This window comes from Urocampus carinirostris, chromosome 12, assembly GCF_059441175.1.
Source record: "Urocampus carinirostris isolate Australia breed hairy pipefish chromosome 12, RoL_Ucar_1.0, whole genome shotgun sequence".
Taxonomy (NCBI): domain Eukaryota; kingdom Metazoa; phylum Chordata; class Actinopteri; order Syngnathiformes; family Syngnathidae; genus Urocampus; species Urocampus carinirostris.
In genome coordinates this window covers 11,210,220-11,232,292 of record NC_142360.1, presented here as the reverse complement: position 1 = coordinate 11,232,292, position 22,073 = coordinate 11,210,220, and the positions used below count along the sequence as shown (strand labels likewise).

At 42.1% G+C, this 22,073-nt stretch overlaps 1 protein-coding gene across 6 annotated transcripts in view; it reads left to right on the top strand.

Annotated features, from left to right (window-relative positions):
- The window catches only part of LOC148354933 (cyclin-dependent kinase-like 5), a 48,249-nt gene extending 28,064 nt beyond the window's left edge, over nt 1-20,185 (top strand). Inside the window, exons 8-18 of one of the 6 annotated variants that reach the window (XM_088349050.1) lie at nt 874-964; nt 1,156-1,345; nt 1,961-2,041; nt 2,104-2,267; nt 3,759-4,746; nt 5,819-5,914; nt 7,284-7,392; nt 8,675-8,780; nt 8,860-8,965; nt 16,324-16,461; nt 17,728-20,185. In XM_088349050.1, the coding sequence (XP_088205176.1) occupies nt 874-964; nt 1,156-1,345; nt 1,961-2,041; nt 2,104-2,267; nt 3,759-4,746; nt 5,819-5,914; nt 7,284-7,392; nt 8,675-8,780; nt 8,860-8,965; nt 16,324-16,461; nt 17,728-18,051 (2,393 nt within the window). In that variant the 3' untranslated portion in view covers nt 18,052-20,185. Of the gene's footprint in view, nt 1-873; nt 965-1,155; nt 1,346-1,960; nt 2,042-2,103; nt 2,268-3,758; nt 4,747-5,818; nt 5,915-7,283; nt 7,393-8,656; nt 8,781-8,859; nt 8,966-16,323; nt 16,462-17,727 lie in introns of all 6 variants that reach the window. The other 5 variants (XM_088349049.1, XM_088349048.1, XM_088349054.1 and 2 more) reach the window with 5 other exon arrangements.
- The last annotated feature ends 1,888 nt before the right edge of the window (nt 20,186-22,073 follow it).

The window sequence follows — 22,073 nt, the reverse complement described above, 5'->3', positions numbered from 1 at the left end:
CAGAAACTGGCTTAGATATATCTCAAAACAGAAATACTCTCATCCCCAAAAAAAGTGAGTGTTAAAGAAATGACTACTGACCCGCAAATTTAAACTAATATACTGCAATCTCTCTTAGCTAGTCAGGTCCTAAGCCCGGCCCGAGGGCCAGTTACCACCCATGATCACATTTTTACTGCCTCGTGGCCTCTGTCATAAAATGAATCTTATATGGCCCGCCAGTAATGTTGACCACAGTATTAAATAAAATTGTCCCAAAGAAAACAAAACATTTCACCAGATGATGGCAGTTGCCCTTTGGCCACCTTGCCCTTGGCTTTCTGTGATAATTATAGCCCCCCCCACTTCCGACATGGCGATTGTAAATAAAAAAAAAAGGAAAGTTGACTGTGATAGCCGCCACTTTTAGGACAAGTGGAAATTGGAGTATTTTTTCACCAAAATCAGACACAACTGCGTCTGCCTAATTTGCCAAGAGACTGTGGCTGTTGTCAAATAATACAATATCAAGAGCCACTGCCAGACGAAACATGCTGACTACAAAAAGTTAACTAGAAGTCAGCTAGAAAAAGGCGAAGCAACTGGAATCTGTTTTTAAGTCACAGCAGTGCTTTTTCACAAGACCCTGTGAGTCAAATAAAATGCTACAAAGACGAGCTGGGTGGTCTCGACGCTGATTGCTAAGCAATGCAAACCTTTCCCATTGTGAATTAAATAATGTTGAAAGAATGCCAGGTGAATAGTCAGCCCTCACACATAATTAAGCTTACCAAATCTGCCCTACTTTCTTAAAAGTTTGGATACCCCTGCTCTATGCTCCTAGTCTCTGACCCATTTTATCTTTCCTCCACTCATCTTGTCTTTTTTTGCCAGGCTTCGCACGTAATCTCTCTGAAGGAACAGACGCCAACTACACGGAGTATGTCGCCACGAGATGGTACCGTTCTCCGGAGCTCCTGCTCGGGTATGGAAATACAAAGGAACGTAGCTGAGCATTGCAATACAAAAACCCTAAAAATCTGATCTCTGTGTCTTTAGCACTACTTATTATTATTATTTTTTAAATTGCCTCCATCCATCATGTAAAGTTACTGTAATAATTTGATCTGAATTGCAATGGAGTCCTTTCTTCATTACGTCTAAAACACTTTACAGGGCTCCGTATGGTAAGGCAGTGGACATGTGGTCGGTGGGCTGCATCCTGGGGGAGCTAAGTGACGGGCAGCCCCTCTTTCCAGGAGAGAGTGAAATCGACCAACTTTTCACCATTCAAAAGGTTCTGGGTCCTCTCCCACCAGAACAGATGAAGCTCTTCTACAGTAACCCTCGCTTCCACGGGCTACGGGTAAAAAAAAAACAAAGAAAAAACTGAGCACATGCCGTCTCGCCTCCGTCCCCCATCACTTGTCTTCTCTTCAACTTGCTCCTCACACACACTGCTGCTTTTTTCAACATTATTTTTCCTCTGGCTTTGCCTTGACTGATTGCATGGATGTGACTCACATCTCGCACCCTGGAAGCCAGCGTGTCCTTCCTTTTTCTTTTTGCATGCCCACGCCTCGGGACGCATAAGAACTACAAATTGCTCCATTTTGTCAAGTCCTGCTGGCACACTTCTGTATATACACTTTTGCACCAAGAGGTTTTGTCCTATGTAAGGTGTATACGTTATCAAATTTCATCTCAAGAGTACAGAAAGATCTGTAATGATACTATGCAAAACCATTATGATGCATTTCAGGTTAATTGGCCGGTCAAATTGTCCCTAGGTGTGAATGAGTAAGTGAGTTGTTTGTCCCCTACCCACTGCCCAAAGACAGCTGGGATGGAGTCCAGCACCCCCGCGACCCTACTGAGGATAAGCGGTGCAGATAATGGATGGATGGATGTTATACGGATATGTTTTTCCTTCCATGGATTCATAAAATGCGCTCATGTATGTTGTTGGTCTTCCCCTTAGTTTCCGACTGTGAACCACCCACAAACATTGGAACGTAGATACTTGGGAATTATCGGTGGAGCTCTGCTGGACCTGTTAAAGGTACTTTGTACGGTCACACTGTTGAGTCAGGAAAGACCTAGCATTGTCCACGTGCTTTTTAGAGTCTTCTTTTGCTCAACCCCAACGAGCGCTTCCTGACAGAGCAGGGTCTCAACCACCACACCTTCCAGAGCTTGAGGCTGGCGGAAAGGCCCGGACCGCCTACGCCTACACTAGTGCGGTCCTCTAAGAGGAAGCCCCACCATGGCGACACCACCCCCAGCAGGTCAGCCTCAGATCATTGCCTCCTTTTTGACTAATGAAGTCCCCCCCCAAAGTATATAGCGTGAAACCTCGTTTTCTGCAGGGATTGTGCTCTAAAAAGGTCCCGCCATAATCAAAACCTGCAAAGTAGAAACCTTTATTTATTTATTAAATACTTAATTATAGAATGAAACCCAAGAACAAACCCAATTTGTTTCACAAATAGAATCCTGTACTTTGTAAACCTTTTATTTAATAAATACATATAAATATACAGTACGTACATGTTAAGATGAATTATTTACTGTCAAATTATAATTTACACACTAAGGGGCGCTGATGATTCAGGAAACTAAATTTTTACTTCACATGACACTTTGTCACCCGCATGTGGATGTTATACACAGCTTTTTCTTTCTTTCAGCGGATCAAGAACTCCAACAACTTTGTTGGAGATTATTTCATTTTTCTTAGTCTTTTGATACATTATTGAAGCAGACCGTAAAGAGCCGGGCAGGGTGTCAAATTGCAGAACACATTGCTTGGTGAAAATACGCGAAGTAACAAAAACGCAATAAGTGCAGCGTAATGCAGCAAGGGATTACTGTATATATGAAATCGAAGTGGAAACAGGTAACCTTGTAGCCAATGCGGTTCACACATTGACTTATGGAAGGATTTCTCCTGCATTGACCAGATGATCCCTGAGTAAAATGTATCTACGCTTACAAAATAGCCACCAGAGAGTGCTAAACCTGTACAAAAACTATTTCGCCCTTTTAAACAGATTTGGTCATTTTTATTATTGTGGCCTGTGTTGCCATTTACGATTTTTTTCAATAATCGATTACTCGGTCGATTATTTTTTTTATTACTAAATTAATCCGATTAAAAAGACACTTTTAATGATCTGTCTATTCAAATATCGATGTTTTAGACGGATAGTACAAGTGTACTAAACAACAGAATATATATATATATATATATATATATATATATATATATATATATATTTTATAAAACGATAAAAGAATGCAAGTGTTTTTTAAATAGCTCAATAATGAACAAAAATACTTACAAATGTATGATATACACCTACAAATATGTAAGATACCTTTTTATAAAGTGCAAAAACAATTCTTTTGCATCAAAATACGGTCTCGATGTGCTCTCTGCTTGACCAAAGTAACCCCATAGATTTGGCGCTGGATCAAGAGGACGCAACAAATGTGATCTCGAGTAGCCCCCTGATGGAACAAAGTTGTACTACAAGCATGTTGCCTCAACACCCCAACTACACGACACTGTCATAAAGAAATTCAATAGACAATTTTCTGCATTGAATAAACATGCTGAGCGATGCATCAATCGTGCCACACAACAAGTTGCTGATGAAATTCATTGCCAACGACTTTGATAATCGATTTTACCAATTTGTTATTGCATGAGATTGCTATATTAGTCACATGCTTACATACTGTACTACTTTTTGCTGTGTTTTGACCATGGCCAGGAGTCACGGCCTAAAGAGTTCAGGCAGCCATCGCTCCAGCCTGCGGGACTGTTCAAGCTTACCCCGCCACGAGGATCTCCACCCAAACAGCAACAGCGAGACCGGCAATGGGAATAGTGGGGGATTCCTTAACGGCAACCTGCCGGCACCTATTAACCTCAGCCCTACGCTGCACCCCAAGAACTACCCATCCCATATGTTCAACCACTCAGCCTCGTGTGGCATTGACTTACCCCACCTGCTCAGCCCTGCTGAAGCTAACAAGGGAGACTTTGACGTGAGCCCCGGCCCCAAGGGCTCGGACGGCCCCGGAGCCAAGTATCTCAAGTCCAACTTCCGCTCTCAGCAGCACCGCCACTCCTTCGTGGAGGGCAAGACAAGTACCCTCCAGTCGGCGGAGAAGCACAGCCGCCACGGTTACATGGAGGCCCCTACGCCAAGGTTCGCTTACCTGAACCTGTCTAAGAGCCACGGAACACTAAGCGATGCCAAGTCGGTGGGCAACTTAAACGACGTCCACCTGTACGCCGACGAACCCGCCACCCGCTATTTCCCTTCCAGCTGCCTAGACTTAACCGCTCCAAGCAGCCCAGCGGTACGGCGCTCGGACCGACGGGGAAGCACGCGTGCCGAGCGTGAGAGTAACACCCTCGACTCGTCCTACCGGCGCTCATCTGCCCGCCGGAAGGACTCACCGGACAATCCGGACAAAAATGAGGGCGGGGATCGCAGCCACGCCCACTCTTTGGCTGCGCCGCACGAGTCCTACCCTCCGGGTTACAGCAGTCCCTTCTCATCACAGCAAAGACCGCACCGCCACTCCATGTACGTGCGGCGGGACCACCAGAGGACTCATGCGGGGGACGAGGGGCTGATGGTGGGGCAGGGGATTCCCACCCGGGCCAGCAGCTTGCAGTTGCTGTCACCGCAACTTCAGCACCGCACCCTGCCTCGACATTCTGCTTCCAGGGAGGAGGACATGAGCCGGGTGAGTCGCTTCTCTCCACTTAGGGGGGAGGGGGTTTAATAGATTAATGGCATAAAAACTGTGCCTTAGCTGAAGGGGTTGGGGGCTTTTCGGAGGCTCACATTAATTAGGATTCAGGGATGTAGGGTTTGAAGATAAAATGATTATTTTGGTTTTTTTTTTCCTCAGTATTTGTTTTCTTTCACTAAGATTTATTCCCTTGTAAGTGTTTATCAACCGTGCATATCAACCATGCATTTGTAAAAAAAAAGTAAAGCAACAATTTAATTCATTTCTACTACAGCTCATTTAAACTGGGCGGAACTCATGCAGACTGGAATAGGACAAAATAGCATACAACAATTATTTAAAATGAAGCTTTAATCATTATAAAGTCTTTCTACTTTTTTATGAAAATGTTTACCTGACTATAGGAACTTTGTTGATAGACTTCATATGCTAAATAACTTTTACAAAGGCACCCAGGTGCTTTTTTATTTTGTATTTCCTTAAACGGCGCATCCGTGACTTTTATTTTAAGTAGAATAACACCGTGTTGGGTAGCCGCAATATTATCAAAGCCTTGTCAAAAATACAGTCACAGTGGGTTCTTTGCAAGGGGTGCTTGGCATGGGCGACATCCAGTAGACATATTTTAAACTGCAGCGATTGTTTTTACGCAATCTTCTCTTATGATTCTCTCGCAGGCCAAATAAAATAATGCGCCTGTCATGAATTTGACACATGTGCTCTAATGTATCGTGTATGGATAAACACTTGGTGGAGCTAGAGCTCATGTCCCTCTGCCTTCTGTACAAAAAAATGCCCCTTTAAAATTGGCTTACAGTCCGCAGATGGACCATTCTCTAGTTTCACAATAATGCTTTCAAATATCCATTAAGTCCTATCACTATTTCTCTTGAGACTTGAGAGCCACTGTAATCTGGTTTGTGCTGCTGTAAGATGTGTGGTGGTTCAATGTACTGTATATGCTCCTTCAGACTTTTGCTTTGTCTTGTACGGCTTTGTGGTGTGTGTTGTGCGCTTCTCGTTGTTGACGTGAGGCCACTGCATCCGCGTGTGTTGTGTCCAGAATGATCAGGCCGCCACTGAGTCGGCTCCCCACAGCAGACCCCCAATCAGGGAATCCACTCGGGACAACTTTCTCTCGCAGAGGCAAAAAAACGAGGTCTAACCCTCTCTCTTGCTCTTGATCACTCGCTCATATGTGTATGTCTCTCTTTTTAGCTTTTCACCTCTCAATTCTATTCCATTTGCTTTCATTTTTTTCCTCTTTTTCTGTCTGTGTTGTTATAGCCATTGTTGGGCGGAGTAAATTGTTACTATTTACTTCATTTGAATAGTAATTACGTAATGCCCACGGATCACTGACAACCAAAGTAGCCTGTCACTCCGAAAGTAACTATCTGTGTATACTCACCTAAAACACCTAAAGCCTACCACCTAAAACTGCTTAAATATGGCCACATAATTAAAAAAATGGAAGAAAGTGAAGAAGAAGTGTGCTGTGTGCATATTTCCGCCCACTGCTACCGCTCACGTAATCAAAAAGCTCTGTGTGCTTGGCTGGCGTTTCTGGCTGTTGACAGTTTTTCGGCAGGTTTTCCTCATACATTGTCTCAACAGTGATTCCAAATTGTTGAATGAACTTCCATATAAAGTAACGTTTAGACAAAATGGGGTCTGTTGGTGTGACACCTTGACTGTAAACTGTAGTGCAGAGTATGCTCTTTATAGACTGGACCAAACCATTCACACTATTAGCTCCATGTCAGCTGAGCACGCACTTAACTCCTCTCCCTGCTTTTTAGATTTTGAATGCGATGGATCAGATTTGCATGAGTATCATTTTATCCCTATCCATTTGTACTCAAAAAAGGCCATACATAGCTCGCAAGCCATAGGTTCCTGACCCCTCCTGTATTAGCTACGCCCACCCTTGCCCCACGCACTGCCTACCATTCGCGACTCGTGACACACAGCAAAACTTATGCATTTGGGTTGACCCCCTCATTTCAGTATTGCATTTCATAGTTGTAAATACAGCTTAATGTGAGCATTTTTGGGAGAGAGAATATCAGTTGGAAGAAATTCTTGCACTCTGTGCTGGAGATGGTGGCTCTATAACTGAATTGACTTGTACATTGTTACGCCAAACAAATATGCCAACTGGTCTTTGGCTACATAATTAGAGGTGTGATGCTGTTGGAATAAAGGTTCATTAATCTGTCTTGAGTGACGGGGAGCAAGTAATGATTATAGAAGGCGTTGAAAATCGTGATCCAATTTTAATAATTAGCGGAGTAAAGCACAATGTTGTGGCGACGTTTGAGTTAAAAATTCGTAATAATAACGCTTTGTAGTGTAGAAACTTGTTACTCCCAAGAATGGTTATAAAAACCTCTCATTGTAAACTGCTCCTCAATCTGCCTGCTTTGCTGCTGTGCTAATTAGGGAATTACTGTAAATGTGTGTTTAGTTATCAACAGTATTAGTAGTAGCACTACTGCGGTGTGCTGACTGTTGCTATGTCCCAGGTGGGGCTGTACCATGAGCCCCAGGCTGAAGATGGTGGTGCCTCCTCCAAAGAAAACCGCAACATTTACAGCGAGTCCATGCCCCGCAAGGTCGGAAGCTTCTACCGAGGTGAGGAGTCCAGAAATCAGTTCAATATGACATGTGTTTTCCTTAAATAGATAACCCGATGTAGAACATGATGTAGTGTTACTTTAAATTTTGACATATCCCGTACTTTTACACTAATGAACACATACAGTCCTGCATTGTGCATGTAATGTGGTGTGATCTTTCCTTTCCTTTGGGGTAAAGTGATCCGTGGATGTGGTGTGTGTTAGATCCTAAAATTTTCATATGTCTGCACTGTACCTTTCGTTCTTTTTGTGTGATATTTTTTCAACCAAGTACCACTCATCAGACCAAAGCTCTTTGATTGAGGATATGAAAAAAATCATCCAAATTACCCATCCATCTATTATCTGCACAGCTTATCCTCAGTAGGGTCGCGGGGGTGTGGAGCCCATCCGAGCTATCTTCGGGCAGTGGGCAGGGGGCAGGGGACACACTGAACTGGTTGCCCGCCAGTCGCAGGGCATATTTGTTCATTAATTTTTTTGAATGTTCCTTTTGTTGACCTGCACAATAAATATATTTTCAGAAAAGTAATGATTCACTAATATTTAAAATACATATTTCCTGGATTAACATTCACTTTATCTTCAGTACTTACCGTATAGTTTCCTGAAATAATGAAAAAATTAACAATTACTTACATTTATTGAAATATGAATGTTTGTTTTTAATTGTATTTATAATGTCACCACAGTGTGCCCTCCGATCCCAAGGGGTTAGCATACTCCCAATTGTAGAACCATTGCTCTGGACCAGGGTTCTCCAGCATGGTGCCCAAGGGCACCAGGTAGCCCCCTAAGAAAACCCGACTAGCCCGCGGACAGGTTCTCAAAATAAATCACCAGTGATGGGTGTTTATGATTTTCTAGACAATTTTATTTCTAACTAACACGGTGTTTTATTGGTTGACCGGTTGACCCATTTTGACCCAACTTCTGATAATTATAACCTGTTCATAACATAGTATAAACATAATAATTACAGTAGCTATTTTAGAAATGCATATGTCAATTGTGTCAATATGTAAAAAAAAAAGTAGCTCTCAGGTTAAAAAAAGGCTGGTTACCCATTCTCTTGCTTCTCTTGGTGTTGCTTCCGATTTTAATAGCAGGACATTGTTGGCTATGGTGTGTGAGATGTTTTGGATGAGTTGTGCTTTTAAAGATAAATTGATGTTCGTCATCTTATGTAGATCGCTTCGGATCATCTTGTGTTTCGGCCTTAAAGGCAAGTGATGGTCTCTGTGGTGTTTGTTGAACAGTCCCTTCTCCTCGGCCAGACAATTCCTTTCACGACGGCCGCTCTCAGGGGCGAAGTTCGGGCATGACAGGCGACGCCGGCAGCCTGGCCAGCCACTCCAAACGCCAGACCGCTTTTGATCCCTGGTAAGTTCCCTGTCCTCCTCATTAAAGTCCACTACCGTGTTCTGACGATGCCTTGAATCGCCCACTCTCTCTCTCCAAGGACTGGCCCGGACACTGTGGTGTTGAATCCAACTGAGCCGTCCAAGGAGAAAGAGAAGCAAGGTTTCTTCAGAGCAATAAAGAAGAAGAAGAAAAAACCTCAGATGGTGAGTGGGTGACTCATTCCCACGCAGGTGAAAAGTGTTATTGGTGAGGTTAGTTCCTTTTTCAGATAACAATCCCCAATGGAGGTCATCCTGTCATCGACAAATGCATTTAGCTTGGATAAACAAAGCCATAGGAAGCTTCTATCTGCATATTATAACTTGCTGAAGTTTATCATGAAAATAAAAGAAAAACTACATAACTTTAACCACATTTAACGCATACATTTTGTCAATTATGCACCAATCAATCCTTAAGACAAAAACTTTCCTAAAACTAATATCTGTATAATAATGTAGAAACAAAGAAGTGTTTACTTTATTCTAGACATACAGTGCATCCGGAAAGTATTCACAGCGCTCCACTTTTTCCACATTTTGTTATGTTACAGCCTCATTCCAAATTGTATTAATTTAATCTCTTATCTCAAAATTCTACACAAAATACTCCATTATGACAATGTGAAAACGTTTTTTTTTTTTACTTTTTAAAAATTTATTAAAAATAGAAAACTAAGAAATCACATTTACATAAGTATTCACAGCGTTTGCTTAATACTTTGTTGATCCACTGTTGGCAGCAAATACAGCCTCAAGTCTTCTTGAATATGATCCCACAAGTTTAGCACACCTATCTTTAGGCAGTTTTGCCCATTCTTCTTTGCAATAAGTCTCAAGCTCAATCAGGTTGGATGGGAGACGTTTGTGCAAAGCCATTTTCAAATCTCTCCAGAGATGTTCGATCTGATTCAAGTCTGAACTCTGGCTGGGCCACTCCAGGACATTCACGGAGTGGTTCTGAAGCCATTCTTTTGAGATCTTGGCTGTGTGCTTTGGGTCGTTGTCCTGCTCAAAAATGAACCTTCGCCCCAGCCTGAGGTCAAGAGCGCTCTGGAGCAGGTTTTCATCCAGGATATCTCTATATATTGCTGCATTCCTTTTTCCTTCTATCCTGACTAGTCTGCCAGTTCCTGCTGCTGAAAAACATCCCCACAGCATGATGCTGCCACCACCATGCTTCACTGTAGGGATGGTATTGGCCTGGCGATGAGCGGTGCCTGGTTTCCTCCAAACATGGCGCCTGGCATTCACACCAAAGAGTTCAATCTTTGTCTCATCAGACCAGAGAATTTTGTTTCTCATGGTCTGAGAGTCATTCAGGTGCTTTTTGGCAAATTCCAGACGGGCTTCCATGTTCCTTTTACTAAGGAGTGGCTTTCGTCTGGCCACTCTACCATACAGTCCTGATTGGTGGATTGCTGCAGAGATGGTTGTCCTTCTGGAAGCTTCTCCTCTCTCCACAGAGGAACGCTGGAGCTCTGACAGAGTGACCATCGGGTTCTTGGTTACCTCCCTGACTAAGGCCCTTCTTCCCCGATCGCTCAGTTTAGAAGGTCGGCCAGCTCTAGGAAGAGTCCTGGTGGTTCCAAATGTCTTCCATTTACGAATAATGGAGGCCACTGTGCTCACTGGGACCTTCAAAGCAGCAGAAATTTTTCTGTATCCTTCCCCAGATTTGTGCCTCAAGACAATCCTGTCTCGCAGGTCTACAGACAGTTCTTTTGACTTCATGCTTGGTGTTTGTGCTCTGACATGCACACTCAACTGTGGGACTTTATATAGACAGGTGTGTGCCTTTCCAAATCATGTCCAATCAACTGAATTTACTGCAGGTGGAATCCTATTAAGCTGTAGAAAGATCTCAAGGATGATCAGTGGAAAAAAGATGCACCTGAGCTCAATTTTGAGCTTCATGGCAAAGGCTGTGAATACTTATGTAAATGTGATTTCTTAGTTTTCTTTTTTTAATAAATTCAAAAAAAGTTAAAAAAAAAAGTTTTCACATTGTCATAAAGGAGTATTTTGTGTAGAATTTTGAGATAAAAGATTAAATTAATACAATTTGGAATGAGGCTGTAACATAACAAAATGTGGAAAAAGTGAAGAGCTGTGAATACTTTCCGGATGCACTGTAAATTCCTTATTGTCTCTAAGTACTACCAAAATTACCTTGCGATTATATCACTTTAACTTTAACCGTATGATACTGCCAGGACCAGAACGGAAAAAAGACCCAATTGCGTAACTTTTACCACTAGTTTTATTGAAAGAAAGAGGAAGGGCTGCGCCCACGATCCGGTGTTCGCTGGACGCGGTAAGCAAGTCGCTCTCGCACTCGGACTGTGATCCGAACACGGAAGTGGATCTTCCGTAGCGGGCGATGGCGGTGTCAGGAACGGAAAAACTGGTCGGTTGTCGTGACTGGAGAGCAAAGCGTGGTCATCACAGTCCGAATCCGAGAGCGACTTGCTTCCCGCGCCCAGCGAACATCAGATCGTGGGCGCAGCCTTTCGTCTTTCTTTCAATAAAACTTGTGGTAAACGTCACGCAAATGGGTCCTGTTTCCGTTCTGGTCCTGACATTGTCGTGGTATTCTACACAGTCTGTCTTGCTGTCAGTAAATTGTTGTCACGTTGTGTTTGTCAAGTCAAGTCAAGTCAAATTTATTTATATAGCCGTTAATCACCAAAATATCTCAAAGGACTGCACAGGATTACAATGACACAATTACCTGATCTTAAACCAACATGCGGGCAAGGAACAACTCAAAACCTCAGCGTGAGGAAAAAGAGAAACCTTGAGAAAGGGACCTCACAAGTGATATCCCCCTTTCAGGATGACCAGGGTGAATTACATTTAGCATTACAGTACACAAAAATAGTAAACACTAGGTAACATGTTGAAAATTTGTCCGGAACGTGCATGGCAGCAGCGACGCCCCCAGCCTGTAAACTAGTCCAGAAAATCTATGACGGCCACGACGCAGCTTCCCATCTCTGCCAGCTGGTCCATGCAGGCGTTCACGTGCTTCAGGTCAAACGCTGGTCCGCTGACTCATCTTGTAAAGTTCATTGTCACTTAGTAAAGGAAATAACTATCATTAATAAGGGGTGCAATTGGCTAAGAATAACTAGTACGTTATTGCAAAGAAACATGAAATTAATTTTAGCCTGACAAATGAAACAAATGAATGTAACTAATTTGACATTTTAAAGATTCAAAACTTTAAACAGAGAGCATTGGCCAAATAGTTAAACTATGGTGTGCATACAGTTCTTTTTTTTTTTTTGTTACTAGTTAATTTTCCTACCGCAATTTTTGGACTGTAACCCATACCTGACTATAAGCTGCACCCAATACACTTTTAAAAGAAAAACATTTTGCACATACATAACCCACACCTGACTATAAGCCGCATGTGTCCACATAAAATCTTGAGATATTTACCAAAGAAAGATGGTACACAGAAAGAGTTTTCAAAGTTTTGTAACAAACACACACCAAAAACCCACTGAGACACAACAACACAAGTAACACAGCAAAAACAGCAGCATCACATGTAACATGGCGCGTTACTATATATTAAACTGCTTCTATGGTATTAATTGGCGGTTGTGACCTGCGTATTGTTCGACACTACCCTCACTCATATGTTTTTTGCTTGAGTGCCCCTGGTGTCAAGAACCGGAACAGGAGGAGGACCCAAATGCGGGACGTTTCTCACACGAGCTTTTTTTTTAACGGGAAATGGGGCAGTCATGCACGTTAACCCAAACGGCAATGATTCAACGATCGTAGGGCGGAAGACATAAGGCAGCAGTCTGGCCTGGAATGACAGGAAGCCAGAGGCCGACGAGATCGATACCAATTGCACGAGCAGATATCAGACAGATGGGGTCGATACGGGACAGAACGGGAAAGACTCGATTGATATCAAAACTGGATATTGAAATTAAACCTTACAAACTAGACGGGAACAAAACTGGAGAGCAATATTAAACAGGACAAAATAGACGGGTACAATACCGGACAGGAAACACAAGCAGGAAACCGGACAGAGTCTAAACCCACGTCTTGCGGGTGCAGAGGTTCGTTGACGGACTGACAAAGGTGATTGAGAGTACTGAGCTTAAATAGAAGGGAAGCCAATCCGTCAACGAGCCGCAGCTGGCGCCACACGAGCGGGGCTAATTGGGCGCCATGGCAACCGTGACACTTGGTGGTCGTTAGAACAAAAAAGTACATTAGCCACATCTCTGCAAGACCTAAAGGGTTAAAAATGTGTTACGAAAGTTGCATTTATAGTCTGTGAATTATAGTATTAATTTGAAAGGCATCTAGCTTGTTTAAAATAGATTTTTTTTGTTTATTAATATTGAGTCATAATTTGTTTACCTTATGCATTTCACACCAATGCCAAAATATCTTTTCAAAACTGGTCAGTGCGAGACAGGAGAAAAAAATGTGTTCTATCATTGTTACGGTTTTGTGATCTGTGACGTAAAACTTGCAGTTTATAAGCAGCTGGGGGAGTAGAAAGAGCTTTATGAGGATCTTCTTTGGCCTGCAGCTTTGTCGTCAAGCTGGGGGCGAGGAGGCAAATAGACGCAATCTGGCTAGCAGGAAGCAGCCGTGAATATTTTTAGATTCTCATTTTCTGCCAGTAGTTCGACACGCGCACGCACGCGGGGTGACACACACATTCGCGTACACTAAATGCTTTATCTTTTATTTCTAATCAGCCAAAATGAACTCTTGATCAGGGGTGGGCAACCTTTTCAGTCGCCGACAGGATTAGATTAAAAATATGGTGTAAAGAATGATTCAATCAGTTTTTTCGTATCTACCGATAGTCTTAGGTCCGTTACTTTGGCAGTACACAAAGAAGAAAAGATCATGGAAATCTATAAAATTCTTCTCAATTTCATCCATGAATAAAATTGCATGCATATATCTATATGTACATGTTGTATTTCATTTTAGAATGTTTACTATTTGATTAGGGCAGCACGGCGGCGCAGTGGTCAGCGCGTGTGCGGCACAGTTCTGAGGTCATGAGATCGAACCTCTTGTGTGGAGTTTGTGTGGAGTACTCCCGGTGCTTTCGTGGGCTTCCTCCGGGCACTCCGGGTTCCTCCCACATTCCAAAAACATACTTGTCGGGTTAATTGGCTAGTCCAAATTGTCCCTAGGTGTGAATGAGCGAGTGAATTGTCTGTCTTTGTATGCCCTGCGACTGACTGGCTACCGGTTCAGGGTGTCCAGCACCCCCGCGACCCTACTGAGGATAACCGGTGCAGATAATGGATGGATGGATGGATGGATACTATTAGACCATTCCATAAAATCAGTTTCGAAACACCCAGAATCAAAGAAAAACAATATATTCAGTCCTTGTTTTTAAGCACTAAATTTGACGTTGTGCGTTGAATACCTCAAAACTCAGTGGGGCTAGCTCAGAGGGTTATTTTCCTTGCGTGAAATTTGATAAATATCTTGCTAAAAAAAAAATGATATATGATTTTTTTTTAAAAATGCAAGTACAGAAAAGGTCTTGAGTGCAGTGCACATTAATGCTTTATGAAAAATATATTTTTTCATGGGGAGATACACAAAGAGACACAGGGTATAAGAGTGACGCCAAAATAATAATCCTTTATTAATTGTACTTCATTATATATTATCCTTGGAATTGATTAAAAAGCCCGACAGGCAGCATGCGGCCCGCAGGCCATACAAACAGCCCCTTTTTATTCTCCCAAAACGTGCAATTAGAACCATACACAGGGTAGGATATCAGGATCATACTAATATTTTATTCCTGCAGCCCAAATAATTAAAATTGGATGATTTAGTAACATTTTTCACTTCACAGCTCCTATTTAAGATCAACAAAAACATAGTACCAGAAAACATCCACAAATTATAACTTCGGAAATAGGGAAATTATCACTTAAGGGGCTGTAGTAAAGTAAAAATCCCAAAGGTGAGAACTACCAGGAAAAGTATGTTTGTGTCTGTCTGTGGAGTCAAACTTTAGAACAATTTACAAGACGAGATCAAATAATGTCCAACTATTTACGTTTTCAAATTTAAATACAAAAAAACATACAGCTACAGAGATGAAGAAAATGGGGTATGAGTGATACGAGAGATTGGAAATACTGCGTTTACAACTATGGTTAACTTTGTTGTTATTGTTGCTATTGTTATATCATAACTGCTATCATTAATATTATTGCTATTGTTATTATTATCATTGGTGCCGCAGTGATGTTTGGTGACTAGTGGCATTATGACGTTGATGGATGGGTACTACGATGATTAGTGTATAAAATATGTGACTATTTTTATTATTATAATTATTGATATCTGACCTATGTAATGTGTGTATCATTGAGATTGTGTTGTATTTAGACAAAAAAGATGATGATATATGGATTTTGTTATCTTAAAGACAAAGCTACTGAAGTGAAGGGTTTTGGAATTCATTGTTAAAAATGCAGCTAATAAAGCACTTGAAGAAAATATTACAACTTAAAATTGTTTTGGTTTTGTTGGTCAATCTGTCATTTTGAAAGAAAATGTGAATATATTCTATTATGTCTGTTTTAAATTACACATCAATTTTATTTTATTAGATACGTGGATTTTTTATTATTATTGCCAGGACCAGAACAGAAACAGGACCCACTTGCGTGACGTTTACGACAAGATTTATTGAAAAAGAGAGGAAGGGCTTTGCCCACGATCCGGTGTTCGCTGGGCGCGGGAAGCAAGTCGCTCTCGTACTTGGATTTTGATCCGAACGCAGAAGTGGATCTTCCGTAGCGAGCGATGGCGGTGTCAGGGGCGGAAAACTGGTCGGTTGCTGGGACTGGGAGAGCAAGACGTGGTCGGGTTCGGAAATGAGTTGTAAGCCGGGACGGGAAAGCAGACGTGGTCTGGATCAAAAACTGGTCGTAAGTCGGGACGGGAGATCAAAACAGGTCGTAGCGGGAGACAAACAGGAGCAAAAACGGGACAGGCGTGACTCAGGGTCAAGAAAGGCTTGCCTAGTATACACGGAGATTCGCAGACAGACTGAAAACAGGGGATTGATAGGACAGGGTTCAAATAGTGACAGGGAGCCAATCAGAACCCGCGGCGGTTGGCGCCAAATGAGCAGGCACAGCTCAATCGCATCGGTAATCATGACAATTATTTAGTGTCACAGGTTGTAATTAGGGTATGATGGTGAGTCCTGAAGTCAGACTTGTTGAGAACCACTGCTCTAGATGTCATTAAAAATGCATTAACGCAAATGTGTGGTAAAGTGTGTAAGGTTGGATAATTAAAGAAGCAAACTAGTCTTTCATTTCTTAATGAAAACCCGTAATGATGTTTTTTTTTACAAGTATCTATTTGATTTTAATTTATTCATGTATTTCTGATACCAAGCTGTTTTTCTCCATAAAAATTGAATCTAATCTGATTTTTTGTGATCTGACGATGCAAAATGACCATAAGCATTTGTCTAGCAGGTCCCCAGCGAAGAGGCGGTGCTGCAGAAGTCTTCCCGCTCCCACCAAAGTGGCCGCCACCGGAGCCGCGACAAAAGTCGGGAGCGCGAGCGAGACAAGGAATGGGCCGACAAGATGGCTGACTCACACTCACCGGTATATCCAGTCAGGATTTGTCTGTACACAATCTCTCTTATAAGATCACTAATGAGGTTATGTACAGCAGCCCTTGTACGTTCGAGATTTGTAGTTCTGCGGATTGATCTCGCGTCTAGAATTTCTTGCATCTGAAACAAATTTTCCTATAATAAATAACTGAAATCATGCAAATTAACCTTAAATTGCCAAAAAACGCTTTTTTCTAACCACTAAAAACACATTCAAATAGTTAATTAAACATAAAATACAGTGGTAACTCTGTATTTTAGCACCTCTAGACACAGAAACGAGATTTATTTGGAACAAAGGTGAAAATCATGAACAAACCAGTTATGAGCATTCCCAGACACCAACACTAGAGACCGCTCAAAACTGCTAGCTGCCAGCATCAGCTCGCTAAAAAAGAAACATCCAAAAGAAGTCGCAACTGGTCGTGCTGCAGCTCTTTTTAATGACACTAGGTGTCATCAACAGCCTATCGTCCTCCGTCACTTCTCCTGCACACGTCAAGTCATGTTTATTTGTTGCCAATATGAAATATAGGTCATTCATAAGCTACAGAATAGAAGTGCATTTAAAGCCTAGATTTAAACACTTCCACTGAGGTTACAGATTGAATCTCAGGAGGAAGAGCATTTCACAGCAACGGGGCCTGGATGGAGAACGCTTTTGAACCTGCGGTTTTCTTCTTGGCTCTTGGGATCACTAGTAGACCAGCATTTTCAGAGCAAAGGCTCTGGACCGGGACATGGGGGGAAATTAAATCTGAAAGGTATGAGGGAGCAAGTCCATAAATGATTTTGTATACTACCAACAGAACCATAAAATCACATCTTAAGCTAACAGTGAGCCATTGCAGGTTACACACACCTCCCCCCACTCCTACCGCACCATGCATATGCCTCCGCCATTGCGACTTCCCCTGTGGTAAGTGCTGATGATAAACTCACATTTCATTTCGTCAATATCATCTTATTTAATTACATGCAGAACAGCCCGGCGTTGCAGGCTGTGGTTTGTTAAATCGTGTGTGCATAAGAAACAATTGCATCAATACATACAGTACTTAGTGTATATCAGACAAGATTTTTTCCCGAAAGACACCCCGTATCCTGAATTTCTGATAACTAGCGATGTTCGTATGTTGAGCAGCCTCTGTATTACCAACTTTGAATCCTTTTGATTTTTATTCAATCTAATTTCAACCACTTGCTCCTATCAACAGCCTCTGATTCTGTCCCATTTTAATCTGTCCACTCACAGAGCCAACCGCTGAAGTCCTTGCGCAAACTCCTGCACCTTTCCTCGTCCTCATCCAATCAGGCAGCGGCCGCCGACCTGCGCTACCAGCCGTTGCCCAGCCCGGCCCCTGTTGCACAGGGCGGCTTCTCAGATGGGCGGGGCCATCCGGGTGTCAACACTCCTCAGATGAAGAGCAGGCAGTCGGCCTACCCACCTCAGATGGAGCCCGGCTGGCACTCTGGGAACCCGTACCCTGAACAGATGGGCCAAAACGGCCACGGCTTTGGACGCCCCACCAGATCCCGCATGGCCAACCTCAATGACCTGAAAGAGACAGCGCTGTAAACTTCCACTGCCGCAAAAGAAGAACTGTACTCTACTATATCGGAAATATATTACAAAAAATACCCCTTTCCCTTTTGTGTTGTTTTTACCAATACAATAATCCCCTGTTTTTGCTGGGGTTGCGCTCCAAAAAGGACCCACGAGAGTCATAATCTGCAAAGTACTTTACTCATTAATTAAATACTCTATTACAGTAATCCCTTGGTGTATCAAAGTTTACGTATCGCAATTTTGCTACTTTGCAGATTTTCATTGTGCTTTGTCAGTGTCTGAAATAACGTCTGCACGGGGCGTGCATCCTTTACGTCGGGCGTACAACTTACATAACGTCTCTGCTTGGGTGGCCGACAACTTTTTCAAGAAAGAAAAAAAACATATTTCGTTTGTATTTTTTGTTTTTGTCAATTCAAACGTTTGCTTTGTTCCGATTTCAAAATCTTCGTTCGGTTTGTAAATTTCGGAATTTCGGTTCGTTTGGCAATTTGCATACTCTGCAGCCAATGAGAAGCCTGCATCGAATAACTTTGTGCTTCTGGACTTTCCCGAGCATGCATTTGCATATCATTTTCCAAAGTAGGCGCACAGAGAACACAAGAAAAATGGAGAAGTGGTTTGGAATCAAGCCAAAACCTCAGCCCCAGAAAAAAAAAAATCAAAAGAAGCTAACAAAATTTATGACACTACAAAACATAAACATACATTAAAAGCATCGTGGGAAGAGGGGCTCATGTGGCTTGTAGCAGACGACGCAACGCAAACATTGCATGAATGAAGATGAGTAAATACAGGTACATACTGATGGCAGATGGAAAACAGCGATGTCATATACATGCAATGAATGTTGTGAGTAGATTTATAATAAACTTAATTTTAAAGTATTTTTCTGTCATATAATCTGATTATCAATCCTTAATACTTTGCAACAATTTTGTTTTTTTGCGATTAGTCGTCTTATTGTGTTTTAAGTTGTGAAAAATGGGGCAGGTAACTTTATGGCTGGGCAGGCAACTTTTCAGTTGTCTGCTCTGGTGTCCGGTAACTTTATGTCACGAGTTTAAGACACTGGCTTTGTGCTCTGAATTCTGATTGGTTAAACTGTAGCAAAACTGCGACACAGCGAAGGGTTACTTAATTAAAGTGTCTTTTCATTGTATTGCCAAACCAGTTAAAACACAAGAATGATATTCTCAATTCTGACAATAAAAGTGAGAGCACCTAAAGTGAGATGTTAAAAATTGGGCCCAGTTCGCCGTTTTCCTTAGGTCTCCCATGAAGAGATGCCATCTAATATTTGCACAGAAGTGAGAGGTCTGCAGTTTTTCTGATCAACTGAATCTACACACGTTGCAATGGAGTGAAAACTGAGCAGTGGAGTTTGAATGGATGTTAACATCAAGTACACGTATACACGCACAGTGCTCTGCTTGCAAGTTGGAGGTTAATGGCCTTTTGTGTCTTAATGTTTTTTTAAAGGCTTCCAATGTTTGAAAGACTTTATATGATGACTTCAATTGTATGGTATAATATATTTATATATGGATATATGGTATAATATATATCTATATATTCGTTTGAAATGAATGGAAAAGTTATAATTAGTTGTGAAAAGCATAGTATATTAAAGCAGATCCCGTCTGTACGGTAACGTTACGTGACATCAGTGTAATGCTACGTCAACACATAAGCTCAATTGACAATCTTTGGACAACTGCATTTTCCTCATTTTTAGCTCATTATTGTACAGTTACTTTGCTTTTTATTGTTGATGTAAAGGATAAAAATATATGTTTTTAAAGAATTCACCATGGAGGTGGCGACTATAAAAAACTCTTCTCAGCGACAAGATGTGTTTGAGGATGTGCGTGTATTATGTTAATACTAATACCGGGGCACACTTGTCGTCTGCTCATATTTTGCAGAGACACACATGTACACACACACTTAATTGTTTATGGCAGGCCAAAGAAAACACTTTAACATTTGAGATGTTGTGAAAAACACATCTGTAGCATAGTCCATTTTGCCCCCACTTGTACCCACCATCCCATTTGTAACAAACAAATGTGTGTTGTTCATGTTTACTCGTGTAAGATTTGATCTAAAATAAATTGCAACCTGGTTATTTCCCACATGACACACATATTTTTTTTCATGAATAGGAAATATTTGAGGGCAGCACAGCGGCACAGTGGTTAGCGCGTGTGCGTTGCAGTTCTGAGGTCATGAGATTGAACCTCCTGTGTAGAGTTTGCATGTTCCCCCCGTGCTTGCGTGAGTTTCCTCCGGGCACTCCGGTTTTCTCCCACATTCCAAAAACATGCATGTCAGGTTAATTGGTTGGTCCAAATTGTCCCTAGGTGTGAATAAGCGAGTGAGTTGTCTGTCCCCGTGTGCCCTCCGACTGCCTGGCAACCAGTTCAGGGTGTCCTCTGCCCACTGCCAGAAGACTGCTGGCATGGGCTCCGGCACCCCCGCAACCCTACTGAGGATAAGCGGTGCAGATAATGGATGGATAGATGTAAATATTTGAAAAATAATGAGTTTTTGTTTTGTAAAAGAAAATGAAGCAATATTTTGGATTATACTTGTTGTTAAGTTATTGTATAATACTTAAGTTTAAAAATGTATGATAGTATTTAAAAAGTTATCTTCATTTAATATGTTCATTAATTGAAACCAGGGATTTCAAACTCATTTTCTCGGGGGCCCTGCAGTTTAGGTCTGGGTGAGTATAGGCCATAACCTTTCCACAAGTAAAGGTTCCATAAAGGCATTTCACTCTTCTCAAGATTTTTTTACACAAACTAATAAGAATTAACTAGAAAAACGATCTGTAATAAATAAAGAAACAATACAGAAAAAAATAAATACTGAAGAAACTAAATATAGGGCAGCACGGCGGCGCAGTGGTTAGCGCGTGTGCGGCACAGTTCTGAGGTCATGGATCGAAACTCCTGTGCGGAGTTTGCATGTTCTCCTCGTGCTTGCGTGGGTTTCCTCCGGGCACTCCGGTTTCCTCCCACATTCCAAAAACATGCATTTCAGGTTAATTGGCTGGTCCAAATTGACCCTATGTGTGAATTAGCAAGTGAATTGTCTGTCCCTGTGTGCTCAGAGGCACACCATGAGTCATTTGCAAGTTGCATCCGCTGTTCTTTAAGCTTCAGTTCAACGGCGGTGACCATCTCCTCCCACATTGTTTTCACGTTTCATTTCAATTAAAACATTTTTTAATAAGATTGCAAAAAAATTAGATCGCAAAAAATGATTAATCAAATCAGTTAATTTATCTAAAGTTGTAGTCACTGCCATGATAAACTAGGAGGTAGCTAGCCAATCATATTCCGGAGAAGATGTACATCGATCTCAAAACATGAGCGTGTGAATTATAATCCCTAGCTTACTAAAGGCAACCTAGACACTAACTTTCGAACACTTATTATGTACTCTTGTTTGAATTGTTGTTAGCATGTGCTAGGGGTGCACATTACAAACAAACTCACCTGGTCCGTGAACACTGCATCACTGGTTAAGAGGGCACAGCAGCGCCTGTACTTCCTGCGGAGGATGAGGAGAGCCCACCTGCCCCCACCCTCCCTCATCACATTCTACAGGGGCACCATAGAGAGTATCCTGACCAGCTGTATCTCTGTGTGGTGTGGAGGCTGCAGCGCTACCGACTGGGGTAGTGTGAGGAGGGTAACGAGGACAGCAGAGAAAATAATTGGGACTACACTTCCCTCCATTCAGGACATTGGCCAGAAGCGCTGCCTATCCCATGCTAAGAACATTACCGGGGACCCCTCTCACCCCCATCATGGACTGTTCACACTGCTAGCCTCTGGGAAGAGGTTCTGCAGTGTGCGGTGCAGGACCACCAGGCTCCGCAATAGTCTAGTCCCACTGGCCATTAGACTGTTAAATGGTCAATCTAACATATAGTTAACTTAAATCTAAGCGGCTGCTAATCTGACTTTTTGCACTACTGGCAGTTTTTTATAGCTTGCCACTCATTGCACATT